Source organism: Tiliqua scincoides, chromosome 3 (genome assembly GCF_035046505.1).
Source record: "Tiliqua scincoides isolate rTilSci1 chromosome 3, rTilSci1.hap2, whole genome shotgun sequence".
NCBI lineage: Eukaryota > Metazoa > Chordata > Lepidosauria > Squamata > Scincidae > Tiliqua > Tiliqua scincoides.
This window is the reverse complement of record NC_089823.1, coordinates 234,869,655-234,882,414: the sequence shown is the minus strand read 5'-3', so window position 1 is coordinate 234,882,414 and position 12,760 is coordinate 234,869,655. Positions and strand designations below refer to the sequence as shown.

Below are 12,760 nucleotides of genomic sequence, written 5' to 3'. Positions count from 1 at the left end.
TTGTTGTGTGTGACAGTAGCCTGAGGGGGGACATGATTGAGACATACAAAATTATGCAGGGGATGGACAGAGTGGATGGGAAGATGCTCTTTACACTCTCACATAACACTAGAACCAGGGGGCATCCACTAAAATTGAGTGTTGGGCGGGTTAGGACAGACAAAAGAAAATATTTCTTTACTCAGCGTGTGGTCGGTCTGTGGAACTCCTTGCCACAGGATGTGGTGATGGCGTCTAGCCTAGACGCCTTTAAAAGGGGATTGGACAAGTTTCTGGAGGAAAAATCCTTGATGGGGTACAAGCCATGATGTGTATGAGCAACCTCCTGATTTTAGAAATGGGTTATGTCAGAATGCCAGATGCAAGGGAGGGCACCAGGATGAGGTCTCTTGTTATCTGATGTGCTACCTGGGGCATTTGGTGGGCCGCTGTGAGATCCAGGAAGCTGGACTAGATGGGCCTATGGCCTGATCCAGTGGGGCTGTTCTTATGTTCTTAACTACAATTCCCAGGAAGCCTTGCAGGTCTCTTGTTATCTGGTGTGCTCCCTGGGGCATTTGGTGGGCTGCTGTGAGATCCAGGAAGCTGGACTAGATGGGCTTATGGCCTGATCCAGTGGGGCTGTTCTTATGTTCTTAGTTGTTGCTGCTGCTGAGTGGTGTGGCCTTGAGGTTCTGAATGTGGCTGGTTGGTTCCAGTTCTGGATCTGAAAGAGAATCTCTGTAGTCTTATTGGCACTGGAATCCCATCTGCAGCAGTTTGGGGGCATAGCAAGAGTTTAATCCTTGAAGAGACTGGGGCAAGCAGAAACCTGGCAACAATATGGGTAGCTTGTCTCCAAATATGTGAAGCCTAATAAAATGCAACTTGTGATTTCAGTGGTTGTATCAGGCCTTGCGCAGAGGGAGGTTGCCAGTCATCTTTCCTCTGGGTGCCTCTGTGTACCACAGGTGCATAGCGATGTGGATGTGCCTCAGAAGGCAGGCAACCCAACCCTCAAAAAGGAGCACTGCCTTGCAAGAGGCTAGATAACGTTTCCTCCATGTAGCCATCTCCAAGATGAAGCCAGCTATAAGGCTGTTGAACTGAACTTTCTCCCCAGGTGGCTGGTGTGACAGCCCTCGCCTGTGGAATGATTGCTGTGGGCTCCTGCAATGGAGATGTCACATCCACCATCCTACAGACCATCATGGAGAAGTCAGAGACTGAGCTGAAAGACACATATGCCAGGTGGCTGCCTCTTGGCCTGGGTTTAAACCATCTGGGTAAGTACATGACTGGATCCAATCAATGACTGTGAAATAGAGAGGCAGGATCCAGGGGGTGGCATTGGGGGAATTTCTAGGTAATTGTTTGTCTGTGCTACTTGCCCACACATTGGTCTGGTGATAATTGCTCCCAGATGAGTGGCTGTGCTTCCTTCTTTTCCTTTCCTTCTTTTTTCCAGTCTGGAAAGAATGTTGTGGGAGTGTTGTGGCTGCTTTTCCTAACCTTTCAAAAAGGGTACTGTGGCCATCTGATGCCAGCCCAATAAAGTAGGGAGAGGCATTCTGTGTTGGAAGAGCACTTGCTGGAGCTACCTGTTGAGGTCAGGAAAAGCAGTCACAATAGCCCTACATGGCTCATGACAACACTGAGAAAAAGTATCTCCTGCAAAAGTGTGTGTGTGTGTGTGTGTGTGGGGGGGTGAACAATTCAGGGCAAGAGAACACAGAAGAGGGAGTGGATGGTAGGATAGGTGGCAGGCAAAAGAACAGGTGGGTGTGTTTCTCCTTGCAAGGTTGCTTTATTTGCCCCACAATTCCTTGTTCCTTCTCATATCTACCCTTTCCAGCTCCATTTGTTCTTTTGTTGAATTGCTGACATCTAGGAGTCTCTTCTGAATATTCCACCTAAATATTCCACCTTCACTGTAATGGTGCCCTGGCCTTATTCATTACTGGATTGTTTCTTCTTTCTGGGTGCTGAAATAATCTTTCCCCCAAGTCTTTTTTTTCTAAGCTAAAAAGATCCAGGATCTTCCCCTTCTAGTGACAGCCCTCCTCATCCTCTGCTTCAGTTGACCCTGCAGTGTTTCGTTTTGTGAAGTGCAAGGGATCCAAAACACGGTGGTTCAGTTCTTCCTATAATAATTTGCAGCTGTTACAGAAGAGTCTTGTGAAAGTGGGTTGCAAACGTTAAGCCAGTGGTGCTGGTGCCATTCTTAGTTGCACAGGCTGAATTGAACTTTGTCAGTTAGCTGAGATGTTTTGGGCAAGAGATGTGTAGTTCTTCCTTCTGTAGCCATTTCTAAGTTGGTAAATGAGGCCTATTCCTGAATTATGGTTGTGACAGGGTGCCCTTTTTTCTTACAGGGAAGGGTGAGGCCATTGAGGCCATCTTGGCAGCATTACAGGTTGTGTCAGAGCCCTTCCGTAGCTTCGCCAACACATTAGTGGACGTCTGTGCATATGCAGGTCAGCCTGAGCTTACCTTGATTTGGGGGTGGGAATGGGGTGTGCATAAAATGGGGTCTCGCTTTATGTGTGGCCTTGTCTTCTTCCTTCAGGTTCTGGTAATGTGTTGAAGGTGCAACAGCTTCTCCACATCTGTAGTGAGCATTTTGATTCTAAGGAGAAGGAGGAGGAGAAAGAGAAGAAGGAGAAAAAGGACAAGGAGAAGAAAGAAAACTCTGCTGACATGGGGGCTCACCAGGTAGGGTGGGGGCTCCTGGTCTCATAGGAGGCAAGAGGAGGTCTCTCCCAAGGAGGCTGTAGAAAGGGAGAACTAAAGGTCCTACCTTTAGGAAGTCTAATGGAAATTAGACTGAGAGATGTATGTGTATACACTCTGAAGAGTGTCTGAACACTGAACAAGAGTGTACACTCTGAAGAGAGGCTTGGGCTCAGTGCCAGAGCAGATGCTTTGCATGCAGAAGGTTCAAAGTCCAGCATCTCTGATTTACAAGAGGCTCAGGTTTCAGGTGATGGTCTGAGACACCGGAGAGCTGTCGTCAGTGCTAAGCAGGGGTCTCCAAACCCTGCCCGGGGGCCAGATGCGGCCCATGGCGAGCTTCTATCCAGCCCGCGGCCAGCCTCTTGTCCCCTGAAAGCCTCTAGCCCACTTGGCCGAACATGACTGGAGCTATGCTCTGGTTGCATCTGGAAGGTGTTCTAAGGGCCAGAGAGGTTGAATGAATGAGCCCATTCATTTATTCACTCGTCTAAGTTCCACCACTAATTTATTTATATAAATTTTATATTTAAATTTTTTTCTGGCCCCCAACGCTGTGCCAGATATTTGATGCAGCCCTCTGGCCAAAAAGTTTGGAGACCCCTGGACTAGTAGTATGACAGCTTTGTATGCGGGTAAATCTAATCAAAATAAGTAACCAACTAATGAAAAATGGAGTCCTGTGAATTCTGTTCTGTGTATAAATGTTGCAGAATTGCTTCCTTTGGTGTTAGAAATTGGTCAGCTGGCCTGTCAGATATTGTTTTGATAATAGTCAACTGCTTGAAGCATAACTTTTTGGAAGGGGAGAGACTTGTGGTTGATATGAAACAACCAAGTTAGCTTATTATCATACAATGAAAAAGTCAGTTCTGAACAACTATTTTAAATGTCTGTGAACATTAGTCAATAGACATAGAGCACTGAATATATATATTTTTTAAAAGATGGTAACTATGTTGATCCATTGATCTATTGATCCATTGATCTTTGAAAAATTTGGTACTGGGGGGGGGAAGGGATCTTCACCTGTATTTACCTAGAAGGTGACCTCATGATGGTGTTAGCACAAGACCATTCTCAGCTCTCTGTGAAATATATGATAGTTTTTGACTCTGGTCAAATAGTTCTTGGGGTTCCGAACCTCTGTAAGGGTGCAGGACCAGTTACAATGATTTACCCTTGGAGACTGGTGGATCTGAATGATTTCCTAATGGGGATTTTCCTCTCACTATTGTGAATGAGCCTTTTAAGACCATGGCCAACTTCTGGAATGAGGCTGTGGCTGTTGACGTGGTTGTTCCTGGGTGACCTCTCCCTAATTGTCAAGCTGTGATGGCCTTTTGATTTATTGGGGAGCTACAGGTAATGAAATGGCAAAGGAGACACCATGAACAAAAGCAGTGAAAAGCCTGTGACAGAGCTGCTCTTGGCTGAGTAGCTTGAGATGCTACCTCCTAGCTTTTGGAAAACATGTTACATGCATGACACAAGGTATAACATTGCAGTTTCAGTATGTCCCTCTTCTCTCCCCCTGTTTCTCCCCCCCCCCCAGGGTGTAGCAGTGTTGGGGATTGCACTTATCGCCATGGGAGAGGAAATTGGGGCTGAGATGGCTCTGCGCACCTTTGGCCACTTGGTGAGTGCAACAGTGTGGAGAGAGAGTGCTTTTTTCATTTGAGTACAAAGGTATAACCATGTGGAGACTAATGAATATCTTGGATTGGTCTGTGACAACCAACCATGTCTTAAGGTGGGTGGGGGTGGAGTGAATGGTCTGCTAACGCAAACCCTGACTGTAGTGTTTAGGAATTCAGATGAGTTTGCCATGTCTGAGAGCTCATTCATCTGAGAAAGGGTTTCAAATGACTTCAGGAAAATAGGAGAAAGCCTCCAAGGGTTTTCAGCTCATCCAAGGTGAGAATTTTCCTTACGCCATTTCTGCCCAACGTTGTGAAGACACAACTGGGACCAAATGTCTACACCTCTGGGCCAGGCAAAAATGGGTTAACCTCCCGAGTTCTAATTGGTCAGCTCCTATGCCTGTTCATTAATTTATGACAAATGAAACATGTTTAAGATTTGCATCCTCCCAATGCTGTCCAGGGTAGTTCTTCATGCCTTAACAGAGGTGGGGGTGGAGTGGTGGTGGCCTCTCGACCCAAAATCTTCCATGTGTCAATAAGGCAAATTGGGTTGCATCCCTTCTAGATTAGAGATGTGGTTTGTAAATAGAATATTAAGTCTAACCACAGAGTAGAGTTCAAAGCCAACAGGGCTCCATGCCAAGGGAGTGTACTGGGGCTAGGGAACTGAGCAAAATCTGCCCCACCCAATTTGTTTTTGCATACATATTCCAGGACCTTCATTGACATGGTCCATAACTGCCTTAGGTCAGGTGACCCACAACTCACAGTGGGTGGCCTGGAGCATATAACTTCCTGTCTTTCCCCCCTCCTAAAGAGACATGGGTGATTCCAATAAGGAAATATTGATGTTACTGTTGCCTCCTCTCAGCTTCCAGCCACATACAAGGTATTCACTGTGAAGGCAAATAAACTGAATTTCTAAGATGCTGGAGGTAGGCAGGAGCTATATGAAACTATAAAGCTTTAGAAAGAAAGGTGGCTGTTTAGAACTGAATCAGTTCCATCTCGGTTTTTCACCCAATACGCTAGGTGGGTGTTGCTTCATGGCTCTGTGAGGTAATTCTGTGCCATGAGAAAGATGTTTCATGTTGACTCTGAGAGCTCTGAATATTACCTTAGATGCTCGCCTATAGTAAGTGAAATTTTTGCCAAGTAATCAAGCTCAAATTATCACTTTGCCTTATCTCTGGGTCAATCAGAGGGCAAAGCCTTTCAACTCTGAAAAGTTTCTCAAGTGGCAGACAGGCAGGCACCAAGTTTCTCAAGCAGCAGGCAGGCACAGCTCCTTAGAAGCAATTTGTTAACCTTTTATTCTCCTTCCTTCTGCTGCAGCCTGGTTCTGCTTGGCAAATGCTTGCAAAGCAGGACTGTTTTTTGAAACACCGGGATGGGAATCCTCCTTTCCATCTGAAGCAGGCTACAATTCAATGCACCCTTACTTAAGAATAACACCCATGGAAAGCAGTGGGTTTGCTTCTGAGTAAAAAGGGTTGCAAATATATGCAGCTGCATCTCTCTGCTGTGAATTGAATTGCACACTCCCAGTTATGTGTAATGGGTTGTATGTTGTACGTAGAGCTTCTGGCTTAACACACCAGACACCTTAAAGGTGGATTTGATTCATGGATCTCCTGCAGTGTTTCCCAACCTTTTTCACTTACATATCCCTTGGCAGCCCATTTCCATAAATTGTACCCTTCATATTAGCAAAATGTTTGTAATTTTAATACTACAAGCCCTCATCTCCTCTCTATGAAAGCCCAGAATTCATGTATTTATCACAGTGCTTTCTCTTTTTATCTGTTTGAAGAACAGAAGACCCTGCCTTTGCACTGTTTTGCACCAGAAGTGTGCTGAGAAATTCTGGCTGATTGATCACTTTCTATATTATGTTTCAGCTTTTTTACTGTGCTGGTTTTCAATCACTGGTTCATAGATGAATTGATGACCAAAAACTAGCTATTGGTGGGGCTTTCACAGCCAACTAGCTACCTCCCTTCCTGTCTTGCTGGTCCTTGCAAGGCATTCTGGAACATGACCTGCCTTTTTCTACCATTATTCCATTCTTTTTCAAGTACCCCTAAAGGTCCTGTTGAGTGTCCCTGGGAGTACATGAATAGCAGGTTGGGAACCACTGTTTTACTGGTATGTAGTTTACAGTGCACTTACTCTGATAGTGCTTACAAAAAGATAATGAAGACCAGAATTTAAAAAGAATAAAAACGTATCTTATGATCTTTTACTTTGTTTTTAATAAATTAGAGACTACAGTTCTTAGGTAACAATTAGTGGTGGGTTATTTTTCAGGATTTGACCTCAAGTAAAATCAGACAAAACTATAGTCAGACACCCCCCTATGTTCTAGGGTCATAGAAAATTCCATGATTGTTGGCTCAAAACCTGCCCTCGACTTATCTGTGGGGTCAACTTATAGGCTAGTATCTGCAGTAGTTACTTCCTGCTATTCTTACCTTCCTAGCAAATCTCTCTAAAGTCTTCTTCCAAACCCATGAAGCTTTTGGGATTGCTTCCTAGTCTGCATATCTGACTATAGCACAGCTTAACGATATGTAACTGAAGGAATTGCATACTGTTTCTCTCTTTTCCCCTGTCTTGTTGACTCCCCTATATCAAATTGTGGGCAGTCAGCTTCTTGAAGCAAGGACCTGACTGCTTTATATGCTGTAAAGTGCCATGGACATGGATGGTACCATATAAATGCTGCAGCTGCTAGGTGTTCCCATAAGTCTGAGGTATTCAATCTGTGCGTCCCGCCTCCCTAGTGAGGCGTGGCTAGCCTCCAGGGGCGTCGCCAGGCATCTCTGGGAGAGAGGCTGCTCTGCTCAGCTGCATATGCTGCCTGCTGACTTGCTGCTTTTCTGCAGCTGTGAATGAGGTGGGTGGGGCAGCATGAGGCTGGGAGGGCGTGTGAAACATGGTGAGGGGAGGTGGGAGAGAAGGCTGGCTGGGCAGGCAGGCAGAGGTGCTGCATCTCATCATGGAGCTCTCTCCATGTGCAACCTCACCCCAAGGACTACATTTCCCAGTGTGCCCCTCGCCCTGGGTATCCTGGGATTGGTCAAGGCTGGAGGAGAGAAGAGTGCAGAGGTGCTACATCTCATCAGCACAGGGCGCTTTCCTGGCAGGCTTTAAAGTAAGTACAGGCAGTGCAGCGCTTTCCTCTGCTTGGGAAGGAAAGAGCCAGCCTGGGGGGTGTCCAAATGCCCCAGCCTGCATCCCTCCATCTTGCCTGGGGGGAACAGGGGTGGCATCTGCATGTTGGGTGTATGTGTGGGAGCAGCCCCCATCTACTTTGGGGTGAGCTGTAATCTTGCTGGGTGTGGCTGCAATCATTTCCACACTTTCCTGGGAGTAAGCCCCATCTACTCAAATGGGGTTTACTTCTGAGTAGACCTACATAGGCTTGGGGGGTCTGTGACAGCTTAAACAAGGATCCTCACCTTTCTCTTTTTCCTCTCCCTTCAAAAAAGGAAAAAAGTCACTCTTGATGGCTTTGTCTCCAAAAATTGATTAAAAATAAAAATCCCCATTCCTTTTTAGCCATTCCCCTTTTTCCTCCTGCCTCCTTTTGGGGGGGGATACTCTGTTGGCTGCTATTGTAAGACAAAAGGCACATTCCTAGCTAGGTCTACTCAGAAGCAAGTCTTATTGTGTTCAATGGGACTTACTGCCAGGAAAGTGGGGTTAGGATTCTAGGCAAACAGTCTATAGGTCTCAGTTTGCATCAGTCTGCAATTAGCAGATACACACAGAACAAAGTCTTCCCCTCCCCCAGCAAATTCATCACTTCCCCTTCCCTTTCCCAAACCCTCCAGGTGAGCTGCTAACAAACTCAGGGCACAACCCTAACCAGGTCTACTCAGAAGTAAGTCCTATTTTGTTTAGTGGGGCTTACTGTCAGGTAAGTGTGGTTAGGAATGCAGCCTCAGAGTGCTGGCAGCCTTGTTTCTAGTGTATAATTATAACACCTTCATCCCCATTTTGGGCGTAACTGAGGTGAGGTGTTGTAATGGGGAGCTGTGGCCAATGGCTACAAGGATCAGGGGTGGTGCGAGCTGGAAAGGTTCGAGAACTACTGCCATAAGTCTTTTCAGTTTCTGCTTGGACACACTCTTGGTAGACTGAATTTTGGTGTGTGGGTGTGACATGGGGGTTGGATGGGAATGTGCAGTGCTCTGCAGCTTAGGAGCATCCAGAACCACTCTCGGGGGACTGTTGCCACGGAGTTGAACCTTCTCTCTCCCTTGCAGTTGCGGTATGGGGAGCCCACCCTTCGCCGAGCAGTGCCCCTTGCTCTTGCTCTTATCTCGGTCTCCAACCCCCGCCTCAACATCCTTGACACACTCAGCAAGTTTTCCCATGATGCTGACCCGGAGGTATCCTACAACTCCATCTTTGCCATGGGCATGGTGGGCAGTGGTAAGTGTGCTCAGACCTTGAACTATCACCAGGGCAGGCACCACCTTAAATGTGAAGACCCACAGATTCCAATAGGAGCTTGTAGATCTCTTTAAAACAAATTTACCCCAACTTTTTTGCTGGACAAGCTACTGCTCTCCAGAAGAAAGGAACTTTAGAATACATAAGGCATGTCCACATGTTAAAAAAACAAAAACAAACATAAATGGTTTATCTTAAGCAGTGGTCAAAAGGGAAGAAGTGTCATGATACTGTACCCTTTAGAACAGGGGTTGGCAACCTATGACCCATGGGCCAGATCCGGCCTACCACCCAAAGTCATCCAGCCTGCACAGAGCTCATCTTGGGATGCAAAACGTCCCTCCCAAATTGGCTGCACACTGGATAAGGAACAGCAGAGCAGCTTGTCTAGGCTGTGCTGTTCCCTGCCTGGCGCACGGCAAATTGGGCAGGAGGCTTTGCCTGCCATGCTGAGGTCTGCGCAGCCACTTCCAGAAGCTCAGCAACTCGGAAGTTTGGTGATGATTTGTTGATGTCATCACAGAACATCTAGCCCCTTTTCTCAAAAAGGTTGCCAACCCCTACTTTAGAAAGAATTGTAATGCTAGCCTATACATTACTCTCTCTCGTAGTATGAATTTAAGCCGTACTAAAGGCTACTGTAATGCTCTGCATTGGGGATTAAAAACTGCATGGTCCTAAGGGCTTGCCTGGAACAGAACCCCCTGCACTGTAGCCTCTCTGAATTCCTTGAATTTCAAAAGCAGTTTGCAATGTGGCACAGGAGGTGCTATTTTAGGGGGTGTAGGAGAAAACCAGAGTGTAGCTTCACCACCAGGGATTTCTGGCTGTTGACAGGAGCTAGAAACGGAATTGCCGGGGTCTCGAAATACAGAGGAATGTTACGTGGAGGGGAGGGTATTGGGTTGTCAAGGCAACTGGCATGGAAGCCTGGCTGAGGATCCTTCTTGCTTTGATTGACTGTTCATTCTTTCTCTCTGCAGGCACCAATAATGCCCGCCTTGCTGCGATGCTGAGGCAGCTGGCACAATATCATGCCAAGGATCCCAATAACCTCTTCATGGTGCGGTTAGCCCAGGTAATGGTTTAGCCTCAGCAATGTGCCAACTGAACAGATAGTACTATTAAGAGGAGACGTTAAATGTGTCAATTAAAATGTGGTGTTTATTCAGGTGTGTGAGGATCAGCATTCTCCTGTGGTTCCAGGGTGGCTCAGTCTTCACATGTGGGAAGCTCCTTCTGGTAGCAGGCAGGGACTCATTCTCTAGAGCAGGGGTGCCCAAACCCTGGCCCTGGGGCCACTTGCAGCCCTCGAGGCCTCTCAATGCAGCCCTCAGGGAGCTCCCAGTCTCCAATGCGCCTCTGGCCCTCCAGTGATTTGTTGGAGCCCACACTGGCCCGATGCAACTGCTCTCAGTGTGAGGGCAACTGTTTGACCTCTTGGTGAGCTGTGGGATGAGGGCTCCCTCCACTGCTTGCTGTTTCACATCTGTGATGCAGTAGCGGCAGCAAAGAAAAGGCCAGCCTTGCTTTGTGCAAGGCCTTTTATAGGCCCTGAGCTATTGCAAGACCTTCATTCAGTCATATACGTTTATCTTTAATCTATTCATTTATGTAAACGTATGTAAATGTATTCAAATTTGAAATGTAAATTAATTCCCCCCCCGGCCCCCGACACAGTGTCAGAGAGATGTGGCCCTCCTGCCAAAAACTTTGGACACCCTTGCTCTACAGGGGTGTCCAAAGTTTTTGGTAGGAGGGCCACATTGTCTCTCTGACACTGTGTCGGGGGCCGGGGGGGAAGAATTAATTTACATTTCAAATTTGAATACATTTACATGAGATTACATAAAAGAATAGATTAAAGATAAACGTATATGACTGAATGAAGGTCTTGCAGTAGCTCAAGGCCTTTAAAAGGCCTTGCACAAAACAAGGCTGGCCTTTCCTTTGCTGCTGCTACTGCATCATGGACATGAAACAGTAAGCAGTGGAGGGAGCCCTCATCCCACAGCTCACACGAGAGGTCAAACAGTCGCCCTCATGCTGAGAGCAGTTGCATTGGACCAGTGCAGGCTCCAGCAAGTCTCCAGAGGGCCAGAGGCTCCAGAGGCCAGAGCCCTCCCTGAGGGCTGCATTGGGAGTCCTCAAGGGCCTAAAGTGGCCCCAGGGCCGGGGTTTGGGCACCCCTGCTCTAGAGTACAAAGGGAAGGGCCTCTCCCTGGATTCCCCAGACTGACTTTGACTGGCTAGCAGGCAGCAAGGTCTGTGCTTGGCTCCAGCGAAACCTCAGTGTGTGTTGCCGCAGTAGCAGCCTGTTTTCTTCTAATAATTTTTAGCTTCCTCACCATCTAAGGTTGGATTGTAGGAAGAGGAGCTTTTCAGTCATGCTTTGGGATCTTTTCCCCTATAGCAGCTCCTGAGCCTTTCCCAGAGGCAATTCTGGTTAAGGATGCAAAGCGAAAGCATGTGGGGCTTTAGATCACTTGTAATTCAGCCTCTTCCCCCCCCCCCCCGTGTGGTGAGGAAGGTCATTTAAACAGTTCAGAGCAGTTGAGGCACACGCCTTGTGCTGGTTTCCCTCCCCCATGTTCATGGCAGGAAAAGCTGCAAGTGCCTCTTATTTTGGAAACAGCACATGCAAAATAATGCAGCCCAGCACAAACTACGCCTCTTCGGCTTGTTGCCTAAGATGCAGTCTCAGCAGAGTCTGGTATCTCTTAAGGAAATCAAGGACCTGCTGCAAAAGTTGTCATTGTCTGCAACCTTCCTGGCACACTCTTCTATTGATGCAGTCCAGTTCTCTGCCATGGCTATGGCTTCTGAAGTGAAGACTGAGCCACCCTCTCAGTTGTTCCAGGGTGGCTAAGTCTACTCACTCTGGCAGAATCAAAGTTTGCACACTTGGGGGTGTTCTGAGGAGCTGGGAAAGTCCATGTGGGCCTATGCAAGAGGAGTCCTTTGTGCATCGCTGTTGACATTCCAGGTTATGCTATTTCTTCCTGTTGCGGTGAGAAGGGGCTCCAGATGCTCAGTTCAGTCTGGGAATTGGGGAAGCCCATCACACTGGTGTTCAGATCATGTGTCCCTGCCTGATACCAAGAGGAGGAGCTTCAGACATGGAAAGACTGGACCACCCTGGAACCATTGGAAAAAGTCAGTTCACAAATAAGACCAAATTTCCCCATTTGCAGGATGAAACAGGACTTTTAGCAGCATTGAAAGGTTCACCCTGGTTTACTCCTGCTGCTTTGATGCTTCTTGTTTTCAAATAGGTCTTGTTCTGCTTAAGCTTGACGTAACTGTTTCTAGACAGAACAAACCTCCTTGAAAATAGAAAGCCTGACTGCTTCCACACAACAACTGGGACTGCCAAGAGGCTTGTTTAGAAGTTCTGCAGTAAGGTATTGTGGTGTGTATAGTAGTGGTTAGGGCTGTGGGGGAATGACTATGCACTCTTCTCTGTGCACATTTTCACCTCCATCTGTGCCCTGCTCATGAGATGTTGCTAAAACTGTGTGTGTGTTCTGAATGTTGAAATGGAGTGTTGCACAGAGATTGTGGCTCATAGATGTTTTAAAAAATACATGTGGACTCTCCCAAGCACACTGGGAAAAGACTAGATATGCTGAATGTGCGTCTGGAGCATTTTGAAGGCAATTTATATTTTTATAAATAAAGTAATGCACAGACTGGGACATATTATAACTAACTGAATTGTCTGTAGTTACTCAGCAACAAAATAGACAGCAAGAAAAGAGTAAAAACAATTATCTCCAGTCTGTGAAAAAGGGGTCTAGACAAATTCATGGAGAATGGCTATTGGTGGTGAGCCTAACTAAATGTTCAGCCACCTGCCATCTTGGCCTGCCTGTGCATGTTGCTCTGGTCCCAGACACAAAGATCTTTGGCCTGTTCTGGCACAGTGGTTTCTGATG

At 46.9% G+C, this 12,760-nt stretch overlaps 1 protein-coding gene across 1 annotated transcript in view; it reads left to right on the top strand.

Annotated features, from left to right (window-relative positions):
* The window catches only part of PSMD2 (proteasome 26S subunit ubiquitin receptor, non-ATPase 2), a 31,053-nt gene that overhangs the window by 16,163 nt on the left and 2,130 nt on the right, over positions 1 to 12,760 (top strand). The window contains exons 13-18 of the mRNA XM_066619950.1: positions 1,103 to 1,265; positions 2,355 to 2,456; positions 2,549 to 2,694; positions 4,268 to 4,351; positions 8,633 to 8,801; positions 9,806 to 9,900. Coding sequence (XP_066476047.1) covers positions 1,103 to 1,265; positions 2,355 to 2,456; positions 2,549 to 2,694; positions 4,268 to 4,351; positions 8,633 to 8,801; positions 9,806 to 9,900 — 759 coding nt within the window. The remainder of the gene's footprint in view (positions 1 to 1,102; positions 1,266 to 2,354; positions 2,457 to 2,548; positions 2,695 to 4,267; positions 4,352 to 8,632; positions 8,802 to 9,805; positions 9,901 to 12,760) is intronic.